The sequence below is a fragment of the Heptranchias perlo genome, chromosome 23 (genome assembly GCF_035084215.1).
Source record: "Heptranchias perlo isolate sHepPer1 chromosome 23, sHepPer1.hap1, whole genome shotgun sequence".
NCBI classification, from domain to species: Eukaryota; Metazoa; Chordata; class Chondrichthyes; order Hexanchiformes; family Hexanchidae; genus Heptranchias; species Heptranchias perlo.
This window is the reverse complement of record NC_090347.1, coordinates 41,957,038-41,979,655: the sequence shown is the minus strand read 5'-3', so window position 1 is coordinate 41,979,655 and position 22,618 is coordinate 41,957,038. Positions and strand designations below refer to the sequence as shown.

The following is a 22,618-nucleotide window of genomic DNA, read 5'->3' as shown; positions in this document are numbered from 1 at the left end:
GATAAAAGCACAGTTTGGCCAAGTCCAAGAACTATTTCACTATTACAGTCCAGTGTTGTCAGTGAAGTGTAATGGGTGTGTTAAATTCTCATATTATATCCTCTTGACCTGTGAAAAGCACCTACAATACAACTATAGGCTTTGTCCTTCCAGAATTGGGTTGTGTCTCGAGAGAGCACTTGAGTTACATTTGGGACGTCTTAAGGACGTGAAAAGGCGCTATATAAATGCAAGTTCTTTCTTTGAAATTGACATCGAGCCGAAGGAGGAAACATTAGGGTGGGTGGCTAAAAGCTTAGTTAAAGAGGTTTGTTTTTAAGGAGGGTCTTAAAGGAGGATGGAGAGGCGGCGAGGTTTAGGGAGAGAATTCCAGAACTTGGGGCTTAAACGGCTGAAAGCACAGCCAACGCTGGTGGGGCAAAGGGAGTGGAGCGAAGAGAGTTTTCATGCACCGTGCAGTCCCAGATTGTCCATTTAAGCTCCACACCTACCTGAATTGTACAAGTTGCTTTGGTAGCTGACTGCTGAGTGAGCCTCTAATATTCGTAGCAGTGCCTGTTGTAGATGTTGGCGGCGCTAGGTACCAGAGCCCTTATGGTATGTCCAATCTATTGATAGGTACACAGTGCTTGGTCTGATCCTGCCCTCCTGTATTTAGGTATTTGCTGCTGGTTCTGATGGATGCCGAGCGAGCGTGGAGCTACGCCATGCAACTGAAACAGGAGGCTAACACCGAACCTCGCAAACGCTTCCACCTGTTCTCTCGGCTCAGGAAAGCTGTCAAGCACGCAGAGGAGCTGGAGCGCCTGTGTGAGAGCAACCGTGTTGATGCAAAAACAAAATTGGAAGCTCAGGTAAACAGGGGGAAGTTGGGAACCTGCGCATTGTGTGGGGGAAGCAAGACTGAGCAGCTTACCTCGGCTGGGAGGGTAGTTTTGCATCTCGCAGTGCTTTTATATTTTGCGGGATTTTGATCCTGTTTAGGGAGTGTGACCTCTGTGTCACTCTATTTTAACCTCTGCACCTGGAAGCAAGTCCCTTTATCGTAGTATCATATTAGGTACAGCACAGGAGGAGGCCATTCGGCCCATCATGCCCCCCGGACCAGCTCTTTTTAAGAGCTATCCAATTCGTCCCGTGGCCCTAGTTTTTTTTTTCCCCCTTCAAGTATTTATCCAATTCCGTTTTGAAAGTTATTATTGAATCTGTTCCCATCACTCTTTCAGACAGTGCATTCCAGATCGTTACAACTCGCTGCATGTTTTCTCGTCACCTCTGGCTCTTTTGCCAATCACCTTAAATCTGTATCCTCTGGTTACCGACCCTTCTGCCACTGGAAATAGTTTCTCTTTATTTACTCTGTCAAAACTGTTCTTGATTTTGAACACCTCTATCAAATCTCCCTTTAACCTTCTCTGTTCTAAGGAGAACAATCCCAGCTTCTCCAGTCTCTCCACATAACTGATGTCTCTTATCCCTGGTACCATTCTAGTAAATCTCTTCTGCACCATCTCTAAGACCTTGACATCCTTCCTAAAGTGTAGTGCCCAGAATTGGACACAATACTCCAATTAAGACCTAACCAGTGTTTTATAAAGGTTTAGCATAACTTCCTTGCTTTTGTACTTTACGCCTCTATTAATAAAGCCCAGGATCCCATATGCTTTTTTAACAGCCTTCACAACTTGTCCTGTCACCTTCAAAGATTTGTGTACATACATCCCCAGGTGTCTCTGTTCCTGCACTCCTTAAATTGTATAATTTAGTTTATTTTGCCTCTCCTCATTCTTCCTACCAAAATAAAAATGTATCACTTCACACTTCTCTGCGTTAAATTTCATCTGCCATGTGTCTGCCCATTTCACCTGTCTATGTCCTCCTGAAGACTGTTACTATCCTCCACATTTCCGAGTTTCGTGTCATCTGCAAACTTTGAAATTATACCCTCTATACCCGTTCAGGTCATCAATATATATCAAAAAGAGCAGTGGTCCTAATACTGACCCCTGGGGAACACCACAGTATACTTCACTCCAGTCTGAAAATCAACTGTTCACCACTACTCTCTGCTTTCTGTCCCCTAGCCAAATTTGTATCCACGCTGCCACTGTCCTTTTAATCCTATGGGCTTTAATTTTGCTAACAAATCTATTATGTGATACTTTATCAAATGCCTTTTGAAAGTCCAAATACACAACGTCAACTGCACTACCCTCGTCAACCCTCTCCGTTACTTTAGCAAAGAACTCAATCAAGTTAGCCAAACACGGTTTTCCTTTAACAAATCCGTGCTGACTTTCATTTATTAGCCCTTTTCCAAGTGCCAATTAATTTTGTCCCAGATTATTGTCTCTCAAAGTTTCCCCGCAACCGACGTTAGGCTGACTGACTGGCCAGTAATTGCCGGTTTTATCACTCCCCCCTTTTTTTGAACAGAGGTGTAACATTTGCAATTCTCCAGTCTTCCAGCACCGTCACCATATTTAAGGATGATTGGAAGATTGTGGCCAGAGCCTCCACAATTTCCACCCTTACTTCCCTCAGTTACCTAGGATGCATCCCATCTGGACCGGGTGACTTTTCTACTTTGAGTACTGCCAATCTTTTAAGTACCTCCTCTTTATCTGTTTTTATCCTATCCAATATCGCCAGAACCTCCTCCTTTACTGCTACGTTGGCAGCATCCTCTTTAGTGAAGACGGATGTTAAGTATTCATTTAGTACCTCAGCCTCCACAGGAAGATCTTTTTGGTCCCTAATTGGTGCCACCCTTCCTTTGACTACCGTTTTACTATTTATATGATTATAAAGGTCTTTAGGGTTCCCTTTTATGTTAGCCCTTTTATTTATACTCCCGACCCCTGCTGTTAATTCAGAGACCCGCTTCTGATTTACTTTAATTAAACTGGCAGCTGTAAGTTGACTTTGTTTGTGGGTAGTTTATTGTCAGCATGGTTTATACTATAGAGAACAGCAGATGGAGGAAAAACCACCTGTGTGCAGTCCACTGCTCTCCAATGGCGTAACATAGAGGGAGGCTTGATGCGTACATGTGGGAGAAGGTAATAGAGGGATATGGGTGCATGGTGGGAGAGACAGGTAGAGTGAGAAGAGACTCGTGTGAAGTATAAACACACGAGCCGAATGGTCTGTTTCTGTGCTGTAGATTCTATCTACTCTGCAACCCCATGACTAGCAGTAAAATCCTGAGCACCACTGCAGAGCGTGAAGCCAGGACCGGAACCGACGGGCTCTTAGTGCCTTACCGTTGAACACTGTAAATTAGTTGCTTTAGCTTTGTTATTCAGTCTGATCATCTAAAATGTTAGTATGGCTCTGGTGCTCCCCCTTGTATCGGAACGGATGTGTTTTTCATGCTGACTGTGCTTTGCATTCCTTTCAGGCATACACTGCCTATCTTACAGGCATGTTGAGTTTCGAGCTGCAAGAGTGGAAAGGCGCTATGAAGGCTTTGCACAAATGCAAGTGAGTGATTTGCTTCTTTGCATTAGTGTTCCTAAATGGTCACCCGTCTTCTCGACCAGTGCGGTACGTGTGTGGTTCTCTTCTGTGTCTCCTACCTTCTGACCCTCCCAGAGTTGCGGCATGTTGCCGTGGTGATTTTACTCCCCATAGGCCAAGGGTGTCTGAGGCTTTTTTTTTGTCCTTGTGATATGGGTGACACTGGCAAGGCCGGTGTTGATTGCCCATCCCTAGTCACCCCGTGAGGATAATGATGGGCTGCCGCCTTGAATCACTGCAGTCCTCGTGCTGAAAGCTCCCATAATGGTGTTGGGTGGGGAATTCCAAGATTTTGACCCAGCACCAATGAAGGAATGGCAATAGATGTCCAAGACAGAATGGTCTATAACTTGGAGAGATGAGTTTCCCATGCCATTGCTTTTCTTGTCCTTGGTGGTTAAGGTCCAGGGTCGGGGTGTGCTGTCGAAGTAAGCTTGGTGAGTTGCTGCAGTGCATCCTGTAAATTGTATATACTGCAGGCACAGGGCACCAGTGATGGAGGGGGTGGATGTTGAGTCCATTGGCAGGGCCACTGATCAGGTGAACTGCTGTGTCCTGGATGGTGTTGAGTTTCTTCAGAGTTGTTGCGGTTGTACCCAGCCAGGCGAGTGGCGAGTATTCCATCGCTGTGCTGACTTAAGCCTTGTAGGTGGTGGAGGACTTTGAGAGGTCAGTAAGTGAGCCACTCATTGCAGAGTACCCTGCTTTTGTAGCTGCAGTGTTGATATGGCTGGTCCAGTTAACCTTTGGTCAGTGGTGACCTGCATGATGTTGATGATGGGGTGGGGGTGGTGCTTGGCGATGATGGTGTTGTTAAAGGCAGGGGGAAGTGGCTGGGTTTTCTCTCATTTGAGATGGTCATTACCTGACACTTGTCAGCCCAAGTCTAAATGATAATAGATTGCTTCCTTATCGGAGGAGTTGCGCACGGAGCTGCGCGCTGTATGGGAATCATCGGCAACAGCCCCAGTCCTGACCTTATGGCAAGGGGAAGGTCATTGATTAAGCTGCTGCAGATAGTTGGGTGGAAGACAAGCAATCTCTGCTCTGAACATCTCTACTTATCTCATTTGATGTTTACCTGAGACCAAGATCTGTTTTTAGTAGTAAATGTTTTAAGACTTTTTATTTCCAAGCTTTTCGTAAAATGGACAGAGGATTCTTGGGAATGGTTGGGGCATGCCTTCTTCATCTGACAGGAGAATGGAGGACTCTTGGGAATAGTTAGTGCGCACCTTCTCTGTCTGAACAATGGGATGTGCAGGGTTGAGATGTTACTATGGCAACAATGCATAATGCCTGTTTCTCACCTTCCTTGGAGAGCAGACAGTAGCTCGTTTGTAGCTGTTGGACTTGATGATCTGGTAGGTTGTTACACGAGTGCTGATGTGAAGGAAATGCTGTGAGCACTCATTTCTTACTAAACATTGATGACCATAAATGAAAATGCTTGTTGCTTTGCATGAAGCTAGCTCTACATTATGACCTTTTTAATGATGCTTGCTCCAAGGATTCAAACTCTATGACCTGAACGTTTATTTCAGAGTGTTTAGTAAAAAGAGAGGTCAAGAGAATTGGGAATTATTGAGGAATGGGATGGCAATATATGTTTCTATGGGAGGGAGCAGCGTATATCTTCCTCAGTCTTTGTACCAGCACCAAACTGAACAAAGGAGGCACTGCCAAAGTCTACAAGTTGATTTGGCCGATCGACCCTGTGTTTGGCTAAGACGGGCTATTTTCAAAAGATTGTTTTAACCCCCTCTTTGTTTCTTGCTGTGAGGGGATTGGCCAGTTGTTGTTGAGCAGATGTGAGCAGTGCCAAAAGCGGGGGTAGTAATGGCACAATCTCCCAAGTGACTGTTGCCCCCACCATTACAATGGGACCGGTTTAAATACTAGCGAGTTTATGTGAACAGCTGTTTGCCGGTGTGGAAGTGTCCAGCTGTATGCAGTGTGGAGGCATTGACCCTAAGTTTGTCTTTGACAGGACAATCTACGAGAAGTTAGCCAGTGCATTCACGGATGAGCAGGCGGTGCTGTACCATCAGCGCGTGGAGGAGATCTCGCCCAATATCCGTTACTGCGATTACAATATAGGTAAGACCATGTGTAATTGAGGCATAGGCAGAGTCTCCGAACCTAAATGGTGTCAAAGGAATTCAACCAGACACACTTGGCTGTTCCTGGAGTTCCTTTAGCAACTTGTCAGTGCCACCATCTTGCCACCGATCTATGCTCAGATATGGCTGCATGGGCCTCCAGAGCGGGCCTCCGATGCCTTGTCCAAGTGGACATTCTTCAGCTGAGGCCCATTAAAGTCATTTTGTTTTAATAATTTCTACCATAAATTTATGGATTTTTCCAGAAGTGGAGCGGTTTTTAAAAAAATTCTCCCAATTTTTCCTTTTTTAAAAAAAAAAGCGCACATGCATTTTATCCTGGTCTTTGAGCTGAAAGTCCGACGATGACATTTGTTTGAATCGCATTGGTGGCACCATCCTGCCCATTGCGCGGTGACGCATTGTGTGTCACAGCCATATAGAATCATAGAATGGTTACAGCATAGGAGGAGGCCATTCGGCCCGTTGAGCCCGTGCCGCTATACATCCCACGGTGTATGTGACGGTGCCACTAATGTGATGTGCACTTCTCGAGGCCCAGTTTTCAGTGCGAAGTTCCTTCAAGGAGCCGGGAGAATTGATGAAGACCCGAGGTGAGCTCAGCAGCACCAGTGTGCCGACCGCTCGTGCCTCTCCTCCTGCTACAGCCGATGGACACCGAGTGCAGTCTGCATAAGGTGCACAAAAATATCTTCAGTTGCCCCACTGAAAAGTTTTTAGCACCCTAGCTCGTGCCAATAACTCTAAGCTGATCTAAAAGCCCCTTGACTCTTGTCAAATTATGATTTTGAGGTTTGTTGCTTGTTTCTTCAGATCTGAAAAGCTGGGTTCAGATTATGAACTGGCAGTGTGTTCCTTATCAAGGGAGAGCTTTTAGTGTTCTGCCTTGCCTGGCTGTTCGTATTAAATGTTTGAAGCCTTTCAGGGAGTTCTCCCCAGTGTCCTAGCCAATATTTATCCCTCAACCAACCTCACAAAAACAGATTGTCTGGTCATTATCACAGTGCTGTTTGTGTGATCTTGCTATATGCACTTTGCTGTAAAGCACTTTGGGACGGCCTGAGGTCACGAAAGGCACTACATAAATGCAAGTGCCTTCCTTCCTTGGTACAAAATCCTTTATAATTTCAAAGTATAAACTGATGCTGTTGCTATCTACATGGTCCTTGATGTCTGATGTTAGTGACCTCAAAGCAGCTTAATGGTCGTTGGGATATTAAAACCCCAAGTCGTAAAAAGTATAGCTGTAACACTTGCATCGAGTATTCCACCTTCAGCCCCTGTTCAAATGAGGCGCTAATATTGTAACTACTTGTTAATTCTACATTCATCCTTTTAGTCACCAGTGTTTGATTGACAACTGTCTGAGGTCAGGCCTGTGGGAAGGGGCAGAGTTAACGATCGGTGGTAGTTCTTTGACAGATAGTTCGGTGGACAGAATTTCAAACCACGTTTGTTAAGTGTCAAAAACCAGGAGAAAATACGGAGAAAAAAAAGGCCCCAAAAGACCTGAGTACATTAGGAGAAAATCAGTTTTCATTTCAAATATCAAGAGTCAAGAAAACATGGAACTAAAAAATAAAGATGAATGATAACCCACAAATATTTACACAGCTCAGCAGTGATATAGATATGCAGCATCTGCACAGTGGTTGCTGGTGGGGCCTCATAAAGTGGGCTTCCCATCCAAAAGATATTGAGATATGTTAATGCGCGCTAACAGTGAATAAAATGTCAAAATATTCCTACCCCTGTAAAGGTTAATTTTTTTTTAAAGTTAGAAAAATTGTTCCTTTTTCTTCTCCTGAAACGGTTGCATAATCTCGCCCTAACTGTCCTTTACCTCACACTTGGAGCTTGTGGCAGTGTTGTGTGCTCAGTGCGTGGTTTATCTATATCACTGCTGAGCTGTGTAAATACTTGTGGGTTGTCGTTCAGCTTTATTTTTTAGTTCCATGTTTTCTTGACTCTTGATATTTGAAATGAAAACTGATTTTCTCCTAATGTACTCAGGTCTTTTGGGGCCTTTTTTTTCCTCCGTATTTTCTCCTGGTTTTTGGCACTTAACAAAATGTGGTTTTAAATTCTGGCCACCGAACTATCTGTCAAAGAACTACCACCGTTCGTTAACTCTGCCCCTTCCCACAGACCATACCCTTAAGATGGCTTGATATATTGATCTATTACATAGAATTACGTAGATACAGGCTATTGGGCCCAACTGTTGTTTATGCTCCACACGAGCCTCCGTCGACCCCTCTTCATCTAACCCTATCGGCATAACCCTCTATTCCTTTCTCCCTCGTGTTTATCTAGCTTCCCCTTAAATCCATCTATGGATGGATTTTCACCTCAACTACTCCTTGTGGTAGCAAGTTCCACGTTCTAACCACTCTCTGGGTAAAGAAGTTGGATTTAATATTGACTATCTTATATTTATGGCTCCTAATTTTTGTCTCCCCCACAAATGGAAATTTCTTCTCAATGTTTACCCTATTAAACCCTTTCATAATCTTAAAGACCTCTATCAGGTCACCCCTCAGTCTTTTTTCTAGAAAGAAGAGCCTCAGCCTGTTCAATCTTTCTTGATAGTTATAACCTCCCAGTTCTAATATCATCCTAGTAAATCTTTTTTGCACCTTCTCCAGTGCCTCCATATCCTTTTTATATAATATGGAGACCAGCACTGTGCACAGTATTCCCAAGTGTGGGCTAATCACGGTTCTATTCAAGTTTAACATAACTTCTGTGCTTTTCAATTCTATCCATCTGGAAATGGACCCCAGTGTTTTGTTTGCTTTTTGTTATGGCCTTATTAACCTTCGTCACTATGTTTAGTGATGTGAATCTGTAGCCCTAGGTCCCTTTGCTCCTCTACCCCATTTAGACTCTTGCTGGATAACTTCCTGTTCGAGAACCCGTGAAGACACGTCAGAACAAAAGGAACTAACAAGCTAGCTCCTTTAGTAACTAGATTGACTGCCATTTGCAGTATCGTAGCACAGACCATGCTTGTGAAATGAGCCTGGAGCTCCTGTTGGGATATTGGGACGACCATTGTCTTTGGTCTTCGCTGCAAACTCTGTTGCCTAGCCACTGACTCCAACCCTCTCCCTGGTAACTGTCTGAGGCTGAACCAGACCGTTCGCAACCTTGGCGTCCTATTTGACCCTGAGATGAGCTTCCGACCACATATCCGCTCCATCACCAAGACCGCCTACTTCCACCTCCAGAACTTCACCCGACTCTGCCCCTGCCTCAACTCATCTGCTGAAACCCTCATCCATGCCTTTGTTACCTCTAGACTTGGCTTTTCCAATACTTGACTAGTCCAATGCTCTCCTTGACAGTGTCCTAACTCGCACCAAGTCCTGTTCTCCCATCATCCCAGTGCTCGCTGACCTTCATTGGCTCCCAGTCCGGGAACGCCTCAATTTTAAAATTCTCATCCTTATTTTCAAATTCCTCCATGGCTTTGCCCCTCCCTATCTCTGTAACCTCCGAGATCTCTGCGTTCCTCCAATTCTTGTCTCTTGCGCATCCCCAATTTTAATTGCTCCACGGTTGGCGGCCGTACCTTCAGCTGCCTAGGCCCTAAGCTCTGGAATTCCGTCCCTAAGCCTCTCTACACCTCTCACCTCCTTTAAGGCGCTCCTTAAAACCGATCTCTTTGATCAAAGTTTTGGTCACATGTCCTAATAGCTCCTTAAATGGTGCGGTGTCAAATTTTGTTTGATAATCGCTCCTGTGAAGCGTCTTGGGACGTTTTACTACGTTAAAGGCATTGTATAAATGCACGTTGTTGTAGGTCAGTAGTTTTCAAAATAATTGCTTGGGCTAATTAACCAATTGACATAATTATGTTCAAAATTATGAGGGGTTTTGATAGAGTAAAAAATGAGAAACTGTTCCCACTGACAGGGGGGTCGGTAACCAGAGGACGCAGATTTAAGATAATTGGCAAAAGAACCAGAGGGGAGATGAGAAATTTTTTTATGCAGCGAGTTGTTATGATCTGGAATGCGCTGCCTGAAAGGGTGGTGGAAGCAGATTCAATAATAACTTTCAAAAGGGAATCGGATAAATACTTGAAAAGGAAAAATTTGCAGGCCTATGGGGAAAGAGCCGGGGAATGGGACTAATTGGATGGCTCTTTCAAAGAGCAGGCCCGATGGGCTGAATGGCCACCTCCTGTGAGGTATGATATCAAACACTATTATCCGGCAGGAACCAAATACAGAATTAGTAATTATGTTCATAACCCATCGATAACCATTCAGAACTTTTATTTTCCCACCTTGTAAAGTACTAATTTTACGCCATTATAAATTTGGTGGGTGAACTTGTGTGGGTTGGGGAAGGATATCAGTACCAACGGTCATTGTTTCTAGTCAATACTCTATTTGCCCATACTCGCTACCCTTTTTGTACATAAAATGTTACTGCCATCTAGCCTTAACTGTGTGAAACTTGGACTTGTTCCAGGATTGCGGAAGTAAGTGACTCCGCATCTTTTGAGGCTACCTGCTATGGTCTCAAACGGGGATCTGTGTGGAGCAGTCAGGAAGGATCATATGGGGATATTCAGACTGCCTTACAATGCAGCACGTCTGAGGAAAGCACCGGTCATCAGTGTTTCATTCCATTGTCAGTGTTCAGCCTATGTTAGGAAAGAACTATCAGCCATCCTCTGTCTCTTTGTTGGCAGGTGACCAGTCTGCGATGAAGGAACTGATGCAGATGCGGTTGAGATCAGGAGAGAGTGGAGGGCTACTGGACGTAAGGAGTTACTGTTTGTAATTGAGTGACTGGGTCAGGTTTCATTGTTTAATTAACTCCAGCTCTTCCTGGTTGGTTGTGTGCTTTCTAATTGGTTACTTACTAAGTTCATGGTTCAGTCATTTTGTGTGAAACCCTTATTTTGTTGTCCGTTATTTGGGGTAATGGGAGGGAGCATTGACACTCGGAAGGGTGGATGGTCGGAAAGGATAGAGCATATTTGGGCAAGAGGCATCAAGCCAGAAATTCTCCCCAAGCTACCACCACCATGACCCTCCCCACCCGGGCTAAAAATGAGGGGAAAGTTTTCGATAGAGCAGCTTCAAATGATTTGCATTCTGAACTGATTGGACTATTGTATGTTCCTAGGAATAATACAGTGAGAATAGTGCCTATTTTACAGCATCCTGTGATTACAGATGGGCCCTCAGGCTGGTCTGTAGTCACCCATCATCGAGCCATAGAAGTTTACAACACAAAAGGAGGCCGTTCAGCCCACTGTGTCTGTGCTGGCTCTTTACGGCTGGAGCTGCTTGCCATTCACTGGTCCAGAGTGACTTGCTGTTTGCTTCAGTATGATCCATTGATACGAGAAAGTTGTTTTCTGAGTGAGCCTTTACCTGTATTGTAAGTCTGTTCTGACTTTGTTTTGTTTGCAATTCCCAAAGACACTGATTACGCAGACCAGAGCAAAGCAGGCTGCCACCATGAGCGAAGTGGAATGGAGAGGACGGGTCATCCCAGTGAAAATCGATAAAGTGCGGATCTTCCTCCTTGGGCTGGCAGACAATGAGGCATCGATTGCACAGGTATGGCTTCTCAGGCACAGCAGAATAAAAAAGGGACAGGTGGAGAATGTAAAGGATTGGATTGGCAATCAGTACCTAGCAACCTGCTCCCAGTAACAAGCTAACTGTTTCATTTGTGCTTGCCCTTTCTGGACAGCCTGCTTCCTGTTTATTTTACCCCCAACTCCGGTTGCGGGTGAGCCATTGAACTGAGGCCCCAGGTGGATGTAAAAGATCCCATCGCACTATTTCGAAGAGCAGGGGAGTTCTTCTCAGTGCCCTGCCCAATATTTATCCCTCAATCAACATCACCACAACAGATTATTACATTGCTGTTGTGGGAGCTTGCTGTGCGCAAATTAGCTGCTATATTTCCTAGTGAACACACTTCAAAAGAACTCCATTGGCTGTAAGGAGCTTTGGGACGTCCTGAGGTTGTGAAAGGCACTATATAAATGCAAATCTTCTATACCATATTTTGTTCAAACATTCAACAGCTCTGCTGTAAGAGCTAGTTGCAAATTTGATGGTGAAAACATTTTCATTTCAGTATGGAGATCGTGCTCATTTTATTCAAAACTGCCCTTGTGGCTGTCCAGATTTTATCTCTGCAGTGGAGATTTTTTAAAGACATCACCTGATTATTTTGTAGTGATGTTAATTGCAATCTGCAGTACTGTTCCCTGCCAGCAGAAGGTGCTGTTTCTCCTATAACGCGCTCAGGCCTATAGTGCAAGACGCTGACAAGATTGAGAAAAGTAGGAGAGAAGAGCTAAATCAATAGGCGATGCCAAGCTTGGGCTTTAAAAGCCTTTAAATTGAAGGGAGGGGGCGATAAACTGAGGGGCCAGCAGTTTTGAGGTAATGGAAGAAATTATTTAAGAAAGGACGTGGTGACTTAATTTTAATCCAATAAGGATGCAGGAAGGAGAGAAAGCAAATGGAAGGTGTATTTGGAGTAGAACGTTGCTGCAATTTGGAAAAACTTGCTGGCTTAGACATATATCGCTGTTCCTTCATCGTCGCTGGATCAATATCCTAGAACTCCCCACCTAACACTATTGTGGGAGCACCTTCACCACACGGACTGCAGCAGTTCAAGAAGGCGGCTCATCACCACCTTCTCAAGGGCAACGAGAGGTGAGCAATACATGCAGCCTCGCCAACGACGCCAACACCCCGACAACAAATATGTCCTGAAATCCACACAACCGAGGGGCTGGGATTGTGCGACGGACAGGTGATTACAGCAACATGTATAGGATTACCAGTCAGCACAACTGCCCTGGCGTGGTAGTGAACCTGGATGTGACCTATAGATGTTGGTGTCCGTTGTTTAATTGTCCGTCAGGTAAGTTTTGTTTTCGATGCCAAAATGCAAGCCAAACGATGCTGGCAAGGGGCAGTGCTGAAATGAAACTGGTTTCTGGGTTATTTCAAAAACATATCGCCGTTCCTTCATCATCGCTGGATCAATACCCTAGAACTCCCTACCTAACACTATGGTGGGAGCACCTTCACCACACGGACTGCAGCAGTTCAAGAAGGCGGCTCATCACCACCTTCTCAAGGGCAACTAGAGGTGAGCAATACATGCAGCCTCACCAACGACGCCCACACCCCGACAACAAATATGTCCTAAAATCCACATAAGTTGCCCTCTAGCTCAGGAGGAGTTGGTATGACTGTGTATCCTGACTATGCTATCTGTCTACTTTACAGTGCTGTGGGATGCAATAAGGACAGAAAGGAATGTTGGTTGAAAATACCATTTTTCAAAAAAGAATTGTGCTTTTCACCTGCTGCCGCAAGTGGTAAATCTCATCTTGCGGCTTTGTTAGATCAGCCGCACTCTCCTAATGGGAGAAATTGAGGTGTATGTCTGCAAATACCTGTCTAGGAATGTACTGCCAAAGATAAGGGCAACCCAGCCACAGAATGTATGGAGTAAAAGAAACCTGGGCGTGTCACCTAATCTGGTTTTGTATGAATCCTGAGCCCAAAAGACCCACTTGTTTATGCTTTCTGGTGACTGCCACCTTTAATTCACTCCCTGCTACTGGTTGTTCTATTCGTGGAGTGATGAGGTTTCCCTGAACGGTCTGTTGACTTTTATGCGAGCAGGGTAGCTCCTGACAGGTGCAAGGCCGTTCTGGCTCAGTGCCCCGCCCCCCCGGACTAACCTACATTCCAGCAGTGACTACGCTTCGACAGTAAATGGCTGTGAAGCACTTCTGGACATCCTGAGGATGTGAAAGGTGTTATCTACAGGCAACTTCCTTCCTCCCTGCCAAAGCTCTCCTGACTCGCGCTGTGTCCAACTACCTGTATGTGCTGGTGCCACCCTTCGCAGCACGATCCGACCCGACCACTGCCGTTCTCCCATGTGCCAAGGCACCAGTGTCGGCCAAGCCAGGATGAGAAGGCGCTGAGCGGAGTTCAGGTCCTTCCTCGTAGGGAGGAGGAACATCGAGGGGCAATTGAGCTGCTATCAGAATAGCAGAGGCTTGGGGACAGGTCACTAGATCACTAACCCCTGATCTCCCCGCCCCCCCCACCCCCAGTCAAAGATAGTACGTAGGTGGGATGAGAAGGAGCAGGGAAACACCCTCTGGGGAAAGAAAAATTTAGGTGTCAGCCATGGCGCAGTGATAGCACTCTCACCTCTGAGTCAGAAGGTTGTGGGTTCAAGTCTCATTCAAGGATTTGAGCACAAAATCGAGGGCTGACATTCCAGTGCTGCACTGTCCCAAGTGCTGTCTTTCAGATGAGATGTTAAACCGAGGCCCCATCTCCCCTCTCAGGTGGATGTAATAGCAGTATTTCAAAGAAGAGCGGGGGAGTTCTCCGTGTTGTCCTGGCCATCATTTATCCCTCATCCAACACCTAAAACAGATTATCTGCTCATTATCACATTGCCATTCGTGGGTGTCTGCTAAGTGCAAATTGGCTGTCGCGTTTCCTACATTACAACAGTGACTACACATCAGAAACACTTCATTAGCTGTAAAGTGCCTTGGGACATCCTGAGGTTGTGAAAGGAGCTATATAAATGCAAGTCTTTCTTTCTGTAATCTGCAATTACCTAATCCGTTATGTAAGTGGAAGTTCTTGACATGAGTAACTGTTGTAATAAACAGCAACATGCCTCCATTTGGATTGAGCATTCCCATATTTGTTGTTTTGTAAGTTTCTAGGTTCCTATGCTTTCTCGAGAGTCATTCTCTGGTGACATTCACAGGAGGGCGTGGCGCACTGTATGTGGCACCTACGCTGCACTAATGGTAGCACATGGCTCGGAAACCCCAGTCTGAGTGTTCACCCTGAACAAGTTGAAAACTGTCCAGTGTGCTATTTTTACGTGGGATACAAGAATGCTACTGTGGCCCCAAGCAGGTTAATGCTGTGTCTGTTCTACTGTAAAGCACGAAGCCTGGAAGCAAACATGAAACTTTCAATTTTGTTGCATTTCTCAGAGCAGAACACTGGCCAGTGAGTGTGCACGTTACATCAAAAAGAAAGAAACATTTTGCAGCTGATTAACTACTTTTGAGGTGTAGTCACACTTGTAATGTAGGCAAGCGCGGCAGCCAATTTTTAACGCAGCAAGATTCCCCAAACAGCAATGAGGTAAATGTCCAGTTAATCTGTTTCTGGTGATGTTGGTTGAGCGATAAATCTTGATCAGGACATCGGGGAGGGCAGATGGGGCCTAGGTTTAATGTCTCATCCGAAAGACGGCAGTGCAGCACTCCCTCAGTACTGCAGTGAAGTGTCAGCCGAGATTATGTGATCAAGTCTTTGCAGTTTGTAAAATGATGGATAAAGAGTAGGGTATGGCCCTGTGGTAGATTACTGCTCACATTTTGGGCTCCCACTAAATGTGTTCCAGATCTTAATTCCCTTAGCTTCTATATGATGCGATCTCTGCCGCAGTCAAGAACAGGTCCAGCTCCCTCTTGAAGGCAGAGAGTCAGCACCCACCGCACCAGCTAGCAATGAATTCCAGAGGCTCACTACTCTCTGGGAAACATTACTAGAAGTTGCTGTTTGTAATATTCATGTCTGATTCAGCCAACATCTCTGGCATTCTTCTGTCCCACCTATTTTAAGAGGCATTATTTTAAACTTTAAAAAATTGTATTCCCAGGATGTGGATGTTGTTGGCATGGGTGGCATGTATTGCCCATCCCTAGTTATCTGATACAACAGAGTGGCTTGCTAGGCCACTTCAGAAGGCAGTTAAGAGACAACCACGTTGATGTGGGACTTGTCACATTTCTATTAAAGTAGTGGAAGGTAAAGGTTGTACAGTGACTGTTAGAAAGAGTTTGCATTTATTATTGTGCCTTTCACATCCTCAGATGGTTCCAAAGCACGTCACAGCCAATGAGCTGGTTTAGAAGTGCAGTTACCTGTTTCAAAGGCAAACCGATTTATGCACAGCAAAATCCCACAGACAACAATGAGATAAATGACCAATTAACCTGTGGTTTTTTTTTTGGAGGATTTGATTGAGGGACAAATGTTGGCCCAGACACTGGGAGAACTCCCCAGTTCTTGGAGTAAGTGGGCAAATGTTATTTAGTTTCCCTCTCCAATACCTAGGTGTCCCCTGGGTAGTGTAGTGACCAGAATGAAACCCAGTTCTTCAGGTGGGGCCCTGTGCTTTTTGCAAGTTTTTCACTTTCTAAGAGTGTTGTGTTATCTCAATGGCTACACAGTGCAAGATCCTTCGCTGGTCTTGCACCATGTTGATGGTTTCGGTGAGCTTCCTTCTGGTCCCTCTCTTGTGGCGTGCCCTGTTGACACATTCCCACTGTGTGTTCCCCTTCCCTAGTCTTCGTACTTTCTGCATTAAATAAAATCAGCCCAATTTCCAGATCTGTCTAAATATTTATATATTTATTCGACTTTTCATGATTTTATGTCTCTTTCCCCCCCCCAACCCAGCAGTGTCAATACCAACTGATCCCTGAAGAGCCCCGGCAGTCCCTTCCTTCCATGTTGATGCAGCTCTGGGTACGGCTCAACCTATTTTCCTGGGATTCAGACAATCTCTGATAGATTTCAGAAGCCCTTTCTTACCCCTGGCACACTGCCATTTTGCACCATCCAACCTATCTCCTGTGTGGCACTGTCAAACAAATTAATAAAATCGAAATATGTGACATTCCCTGAGACCACCAGATCTGTTATTTCATTGAAGAAGCCCAATGGATTGATCAGACGTGATCAATCTTGCTCCCGTAAAACCCCTCTGATTCTCTCGTCAGTCCATATTTCTCTGGTTGCCTCATTACTTCCTCCAGCGTGCCCTCCAATGTCTTACCTGCTATAGAAGTCAGGCTAACTGACCTGTACTTTCCAAGCTTATCTTTCCCTTTTATAAATTTGCCTTTCTCCAGTGCTCAGGCACCATTCCTGTTCCCATTGATTCCCAAAATATATCCATCGAGGAATGATTGATTTATATAGCTATTTCTTTTAACTACTCAATTCTGCAGTCCCAACTGTGGTTTTCCTACATGAGCACAGACCCAAGTCTTTTAGGATAATCTGCCACCCTTTGTAATGTTGATCAATATTTACCGTACAGGTGGGGGTAAGAGCCTCTTGGTACTGAGCCCAAGCTGAGCTGCAATAGCCAACACCCTTCAGACAAGTTCATAACCAGTACAACAGGCTATACAGCATTCAGTTACAAACCGAGCACGCCTTCTTTGGGTTGGGCACTTGGCTGCTTGCAAACCCACTGAACTGTACAGCCAACAATCCCACAATAGTCCTTTCATGACTCCATTTTCCTTGCACCTAACGATCAGTTGCGGCTGTTATAACAGATATTAAATGAGTGGTGAAAGCGCTGTCATTGAGAGAGTATTCTGTTGTGTAGTATGTAGCACATTCCTTGGTATTCAGTGCTGGCAGTGAAGAGCTGGAGGATTATAAGAATCGATGGGTTTTGGGATCCTTTATCTCTACTGCATAAATGTAAAAATAGTCATGTGTTCCAAACTGTAGACTTTGCTTCTGTTGCTAAACTGTTTTGTGTTGTAAGATGACAACTGGAAACAATTCTAAGAATCTGCTGTGGAGCCATTAACCATATGGGATACATCGACAACAATTTGCACTTATCTAGCACTTTTATAATGTAATAAAAACATTCCAAAATGCTTCACAAAGGCGAAAATAACAGGACATCAAGCAGGGTTAAAGATTAAAGAGCTAGGCTTTAAGAAGCCTTTTTGAAGGAGGCAAGCGAGGGTTTAAGGGAGAGTGTTAGAGTATGGGGCTGAGCTAGCTGGGGAGGAGGGCAAAGGAGACCAGAATTGCAAGTGTATAGGGCATTTACTGGCTAAAGGAGGATGCAGAGAAGGGGAATACCAAGGGACTTGTAAATGAGGGTAAGGACTTTGAAATCAATGCTTTGGAGATGGAAAACCTGTAAAGATTGGCAAGGATAAGGGGTGTGGGATTTTGTGCAGGGTAGCGTGCGGGTGGTAGAGATTTGGGTAAGCTGTAATTTGTGAAGGGCCAAACATGGTAGGCCGGCAAGGAGAGTATCGGAGTAGTCGAGTCTGGAAGTGACAATGGCGTAGATGAGGGTTTCGGTGGCGGTAGAGGTTAGGCGGGGTGGAAGTGGGTGATCAAAGGATTTGAAGAAGGAGTGATGGTTGGCTCAGAACTGGGTGATGACCCCTCATTCATGACTTGAGGGATTGGGTAGGTTGTGGATAGGGTAGTCGTTAAAGTGGACAGAAGGATTGAGGGTTGGGTTTTTGAACGGGGAGGTGATAGAGTAATCTTGAGGACATGGGCTGCAGAACCTGATGCCAGTGACGATATCGGTAACCATTGGATCAAGATAGGATAATTGAGTGAATAGATCTTTGGTCCGTTGGGGGACACGGGAAGTAGGTCTCGTGGAAGTACTGTGCTTAGTGAGGACCGAGGTGAAGATGGATATGAAACTGCAGAATGAGGTGGGGAATGGAGAAGAGGCAGCTGAGCAGTTAAAGAAAGAACGAGCTTGCATTTATATAGCGCCTTTCAAGACCTCAGGACATCCCAAAGCGCTTTACTGCCAATTAATTACTTTTGAAGTGTGGTCACTTGTAATGTGGGCAACACGGCAGCCAATGTGCGCAGAGCAAGGTCCCACAAACAGCAATGTGATAAATGACCAGATCATCTGTTTTTAGGTATTGGTTAAGGGATAAATATTGGCCAGGACACTGGAGAGAATTCCCATGCTCTTCGAATAGTGCCATGGAATCATTAACGTCCACGTGAGAGGGCAGACGGAGCCTCAGTTTAACGTCTCGTTCAAAAGACGGCACCTCCGACAATGCAGCACTCGCTCAGTAGAGCACTGTAGTGTCAGCCTTGCCTTTGTGCTCAAGTCCCTGGGGTGGGACTTGGACCCACAGCAAGAGTGCCATCACCGAGCCAAGGCTAACACCTAACAGATGTTCTTGATCTTTAAGACCGAGCACTATGTTGGATTATTGCACTCCCGATTGGCAGCTCAGCTCCAAACTCTGATTGCTGAGTTGGAGCAGGTGTTGATAGTTGTGTGCAGCAGGGTTGAAACCTGTGTTCTGATTGAATCAGCTAGCTGGTTAGTAAAGAGGCCGATCCAGTGGAAAGCGATTAGGAACAATTTATTAAGTTATGACTTTTCAGCCTTGAAAAGAGACCTCTAAGCAAGGACCTTACAGAAATATGAGATACAGAAATGAACCTGTAGCAATACCGAGGCTGCAGGAAAAGTGACCATGAAGATGTCGGATTGTTGCAAAAACCCAACTGGTTCACTAATGTCCTTTAGGGAAGGAAACCTGTCGTCCTTACACAGTCTGGCCTATATCTGACTCCAGTCCCACACTAATGTGGTTGACTCTTAACTGTCCTCTGAAGTGGCCGTCAAGCTGCTCATTTGTATCAAATGGCTTCATGGTCGCTGGGTCAAAATTCTGGAACTCCCTACCTAACAGCATGTGGAGGTACCTTCAGCGCACAGGCTGCAGCGGTTCAGGAAGAAGACCCATTACTATCTTCTCGGGGTCGCTAGGGATAGGCAGTAAATGCTGGCGATGCCCATACCCCAAGAATGATTTTATTTATATAAAAAAAGAGGCACGAGTTCAGGATCGTGTAGGGCAAGTTTAGGATTGATGGCAGGAAGTATTTCTTTACACAGGAATAGGTTGCCAGGGAGGATGGTTGAGGCCAGGAGACCGACTCATTGAAGAGATTGCTAGATACTTGAAGGGAAGACCGTAGGTTTGGTATCCTGGAAGGATGAGCTGAAGCCCCGGCATCTGAACCTAACTTGCAGTCGGGATGGTATCATGTGATGTTCTGGGGCCAGAAACCTGCATGAAAATGATGGAGGTAAATAGTGATGGATTGTTTTTGCTGGTCAGCAAGATGATATCAAGGCACAAAAAGAATTAAAGGGGAGGTTAGAATGTGGAATTCTCCACCAGAGGCCGTTGTTGAACCAAGGTCCGTAAATTCTTTTAAAAGGGAGTCAGATGGTTGCTTGAAAAAGTCGAAAATTAAAGGGGAAGGGGAGTGAGCAGGAGAGCGGGATTGGATGAGGTGGTTCGGGGAGAAAAACATTGGCACAGACTCGATGGGCCGAACGACCAGTTTATGTGATGTAATGTTCAATAACTGAAGCTGCGGTTTCACTGCCTGTGATCACCCTCAACCGCTGAGAGGTCCATAACAATGATCTGCTGTAACGAGGTCTACCCAGCAACACACGCAGCCTGATCTGTATCCCTTTCTCGGTTTCCCATAGTAAACCGGAATCATGGGATTGCATGAGTGTAGTTGGAGATTTACCCCCTCATCAGAGTGTCTATTTTGCATAAAGGGTTACAAAAGATGGGAGAACCCTCTCGACTTGAGCACAACCAAGTATAAATTAAGATCCATTTGTGTGATTCAGAATGTTATTCCCCTGGAGGTGGTTGCAATTTGTGTTCTGACTTTTCGGTGGTTTGTGTTGCAGACCACTACTGACGAGGCGGCCAAGGAGCGGCTGTACGAAAGTCTGCTGAGTGAGTGCCGTGATGCCATCCAGGCAGTCCGTGAGGAGCTGAGGGTTGATCCGGTAAGTGCAAGAGTGAAGCTGTGGGAGAGCAGCATAGCTTTTAGCTGTGACGTAGAAACAGGAGTAGGCTATTCGGCCCCTCGAGCCTGTTCCGCCATTCAGTTAGATCATAGCCGATCCTGCCCTCAACTCCATTTACCTGCCTTTGCTCCATATCCCTTTATAGCCATTACCTAACAAAAATCTATCGATCTTCATCTTGAAAGCTCCAATTGACCCCCAGCATCCACAGCCTTCTGGGGGAGAGAGTTCCAAATTTCTCCTACTTTGTGTGAAATAGTGCTTCCTGATTTCATTCGTGGACAGCCTAGCTCTTATTTACAGTTATGTCCCCTTGTTCTTGATTCTTCCACCAGCATTTTTCCATATCTACCCTATCAAATCCTTTAACCATCTTAAACACCTCAATCAGATCACCCCTCAACCTTCTATACTCAAGGGAAGTCATATTTATGCAACTTGTCCATATAACCTAATCCTCTAAGCCCCGGTATCATTCTAGTGAATCTGCGCTGCACTCCCTTCAAGGACAATATATCCTTCCTGAGGTGCAGTGCCCAAAACTGAATGCAGTACTCTGGATGGGGGTCTAACCAAGGCTGTATACAACCCTAATGCCATTTGGTTACAGCACTGGATCGCTTAGTAAGTACTCATCTGGGCTGAGATTTGAACTTTAAAGTAGGGCTAGAGTTTCCAAGGTTTTGTGGGTCACTTGGATGTGTACCACATAAGGCTCATGAATCAGCATATAAAGAGTAAATCGATCTTCCCATTCATTGCATAAATCTCCAGTTGTTAGCTTCGGTCTAGTCAGTGTACAAGTGCTAGATTTGGCATTGGCGCCTCTGGATTAGAGAGGGAAATCAGTGGGATTCCTGCTCCTAATCTCACCATCCTGCTAGAAATGCATGTGACTGGACATTGGATGATGACAGAAGGTTATGATGCATCATGCAATAGAGCAACCCAAGACACTCACATGAATAATGGTTAGCTGGAAAAGATGTTGCAGGGTGTCTAGTACCTGTGGAACCATACCCAGCCAAGATTCAATGTTTGTGATGGGTTGGGGGTGGTAGGTTGGGTGACAAATTAGATCTAGCTGTTGCATTTTGGGCATCTCAGTGATAGATGAATAAAGTGGAACTGTGGCAGCTCTATAGACATGCAGGAAGCATGAGTATAGATAGTCTGGGCAGGGAGAAGGGCTGTAAGTGATGTGCAAGAGGATGCTGTATTGGGTATCTGGGGGACATTAACACAGTTGTGGCATTGCTGACTGTTTTCCTGCTGTTTGTTCAGGTGCAGAAACAGCGGGAGCGTTCTCTGGAGCCTGACTCGGGGAAGGTGTCAATCCTGCAATATCTCCACAGGTATGAATCATGCTCTTAATGCAAAGAGAAGCTCGCCCAAAGGCTTAGGGAGGACCTAGACCGGTTTGTAGTAACTTTGGCAGATCTTAGCCAAGGGCTGAGAGACGATCACGTGTGTATGAATAATAGTTGAGGGTAGGATCAACTCGGCCTGGCTGTGATGCCCCTGCAGTTCAGTAGCCAACACTCCTTGTCTAGACTCGCATGAAGAGTGGGTACTGGAGGGCAACAGGCATATCTGGAACTGTAGCCTAGCAAAATCACAAGGTACTTAGGGGTAAGAAAGCCCATTCGGCCCATCTTTATTCATTTAACCCATTGATGCATCTGTTATTTGTTAAATGATTCCAGGATTTTTGTCTCCACCACTGCCCAGACGTTCATTCCAAGTGTTGATTCCTCCCTGCATAAAGAAGAACTTCCTGATATCGGTCCTAAAAGTTACCTTTTACTAATTTGAACCTGTATCCCCTTTTTCTAGTCATTGTTTAATTTAGTCTAAGATTAACCTTTTCCATACCAATTGCTAACTTATCTCCCTCTATAAAATCACCTCTCCGACGCCTCCTTTTCAGGGGGAAAAGCCCAATTCTCTCCAGCATTGGCACTTTCATCGAAGGGCTGGGGGGGGTCTGCAAAATGGCAGCAGAAGAGGATGGAACTGAGCGTGTAATGCTGGTGCATCCCTATCACCTAACACCAAAGTAAAACTCGCTGCCGGTTTGTGCTCCCCCAAGAACACTTATGCTACCTGTTGGTGGTAGTGGGCGTAATCCTGCAGCTGGTTGTTCTCTGGTAATCCAGAAACGACAAATGGCCATCTAAAACAATAGATTTCAAGATGAAATACAGGCTGGAGGGACAATCTTGCAGTGAGTTGAGATTTAATAAGTAATA

The 22,618-nt window shown here is 45.2% G+C and overlaps 1 protein-coding gene across 1 annotated transcript in view; it reads left to right on the top strand.

Moving 5' to 3' along the window:
* The window catches only part of srp68 (signal recognition particle 68), a 54,973-nt gene that overhangs the window by 15,118 nt on the left and 17,237 nt on the right, over nucleotides 1-22,618 (top strand). The window contains exons 4-10 of the mRNA XM_068004380.1: nucleotides 659-854; nucleotides 3,404-3,486; nucleotides 5,513-5,622; nucleotides 10,354-10,424; nucleotides 11,093-11,233; nucleotides 20,244-20,345; nucleotides 21,651-21,721. Of these exons, the coding sequence (XP_067860481.1) occupies nucleotides 659-854; nucleotides 3,404-3,486; nucleotides 5,513-5,622; nucleotides 10,354-10,424; nucleotides 11,093-11,233; nucleotides 20,244-20,345; nucleotides 21,651-21,721 (774 nt within the window). The remainder of the gene's footprint in view (nucleotides 1-658; nucleotides 855-3,403; nucleotides 3,487-5,512; nucleotides 5,623-10,353; nucleotides 10,425-11,092; nucleotides 11,234-20,243; nucleotides 20,346-21,650; nucleotides 21,722-22,618) is intronic.